The sequence below is a fragment of the Dendroctonus ponderosae genome, unplaced genomic scaffold, assembly GCF_020466585.1.
Source record: "Dendroctonus ponderosae isolate FM_Combo_2020 unplaced genomic scaffold, Dpon_F_20191213v2 Dpon_F_20191213_1, whole genome shotgun sequence".
NCBI classification, from domain to species: domain Eukaryota; kingdom Metazoa; phylum Arthropoda; class Insecta; order Coleoptera; family Curculionidae; genus Dendroctonus; species Dendroctonus ponderosae.
In genome coordinates, this window is record NW_026017110.1 from 28,874,396 (window position 1) to 28,875,832 (window position 1,437).

The following is a 1,437-nucleotide window of genomic DNA, read 5'->3' on the forward strand; positions in this document are numbered from 1 at the left end:
ATTTGGGCTTATTGCGAAGAAAAATACCCTAAAAAAGTATTTACAAAATCTCTGATTTTCAGCGTTTTAGCTTGCTGTGTTGCCAGAGTGTCATTCGTAGAATCGGGTAAAGCTAAACGAAACAATTAATTAATTATATTGTACCGTGGATGACCGAGTATCAAACTCTTTCTTCAGCTTCCAACTTTTATTTACCTCGGTATAAGTTTAAAGGCGGAACAGGAACAAACTAACTTCAAAATGACCGTCAACTTCACAAACAATAACAATAACAGACGGAAAACTCGCTCTTCCGACTCGCGGGGTCCAACCACTTCTGCACCCGGTCGCTCCTGTCACTCCCCCCGTCTGGTTCTCGTCGTCACTTATAGTTTCCTCCAGGTAACCCAGATGGTTCTCGAAATCTCCAGAACAGGTGCGAAACTTCCCGCTTGTCAATGTCATATTTGACAGTAAATGGGGCCCAAATGGGGCTCCCATTTACTGAAATACCATGAATTTCGATCCCCCATTCCAAACGTGAGTACCCCAGGCCATTTCCGCTACACTGCCCCCCTTCTAAACCCTGATCGCCCCGATTAGGTAATTCCTGGATCATGGTTATATCTGGCCAAACGGTGAATGTGGACAACTTTAAATTTTGCCTGAGGGCTCTTCTGATTGTTCATCAACAGTTCAACGCCGCCGAGGTCGCGCGGCTTTTCGCTGGTGTTCACTTGGCGCACCACGTTGTCCATCCATTGCATCAGCGTCCTCACCAGGTTGAAGAACTTGAACAGATTGCCAGTAACGGCCAGTTTTCCTCTGCGCTGCTCGCAAACCATTTTCAAACTGGCTCACGCAGACACCACTTCTTGTTCTCTATTTGTGATCTCTTTAGCTTTGTCGCCCGCATAGCTGGCTTGAATTGAAGCTTGACCGATTCCTCTTGGATCTGTTGCACTTGGTTCTGAAGCGTCTGCAGGTCTTGCATGAAGTTCTGATGTTTGCGCTGCAGCGTTCAAACAGAACCAGCATCTTGGCCCAGTTCATGAGAAGAGGCCACCACTTCACGATCAGCTATCCACTGCTCCAAGTCGCCAACGACTCTGTTGAACAGGAAGAGCTGCAAAGCCTCATCCAGCTTAGCGCGTCGTTCCTGCTCCAAATCCTTCAGTCCTGCCTATAGCTTGTCCAGTTGCGACTGTTTAACCGCGACCTGCTCGGCCACAGGATGTCCTTCAGCCGACAGGGTCTTTACAGTTACACCCAGTCCTCTGATGGTGTCCGCATAAGCTTCAACGGCCGCTTCCAGGCTTTCGTACTTCTTCATGAAGTTCCTGGCGCTTGTCTCATTTTTGCGCCGATCTTCCACCATCATGTAGAGCTCCTGCTCGCTCATCCAGCTCTCGGCCTCATTGGCATCGAACAGATACTGCTGCGCCCGCTCGTTCCTCA

The 1,437-nt window shown here is 48.8% G+C and overlaps 1 protein-coding gene across 1 annotated transcript in view; it reads right to left on the bottom strand.

Annotated features, from left to right (window-relative positions):
• Window positions 1-1,162: 1,162 nt before the first annotated feature.
• LOC125502612 (spectrin beta chain-like) overlaps window positions 1,163-1,437 on the bottom strand; it is a 2,091-nt gene continuing 1,816 nt past the window's right edge. Inside the window, exon 2 of the mRNA XM_048661376.1 lies at window positions 1,163-1,433. Within this exon, the coding sequence (XP_048517333.1) occupies window positions 1,163-1,433 (271 nt within the window). The remainder of the gene's footprint in view (window positions 1,434-1,437) is intronic.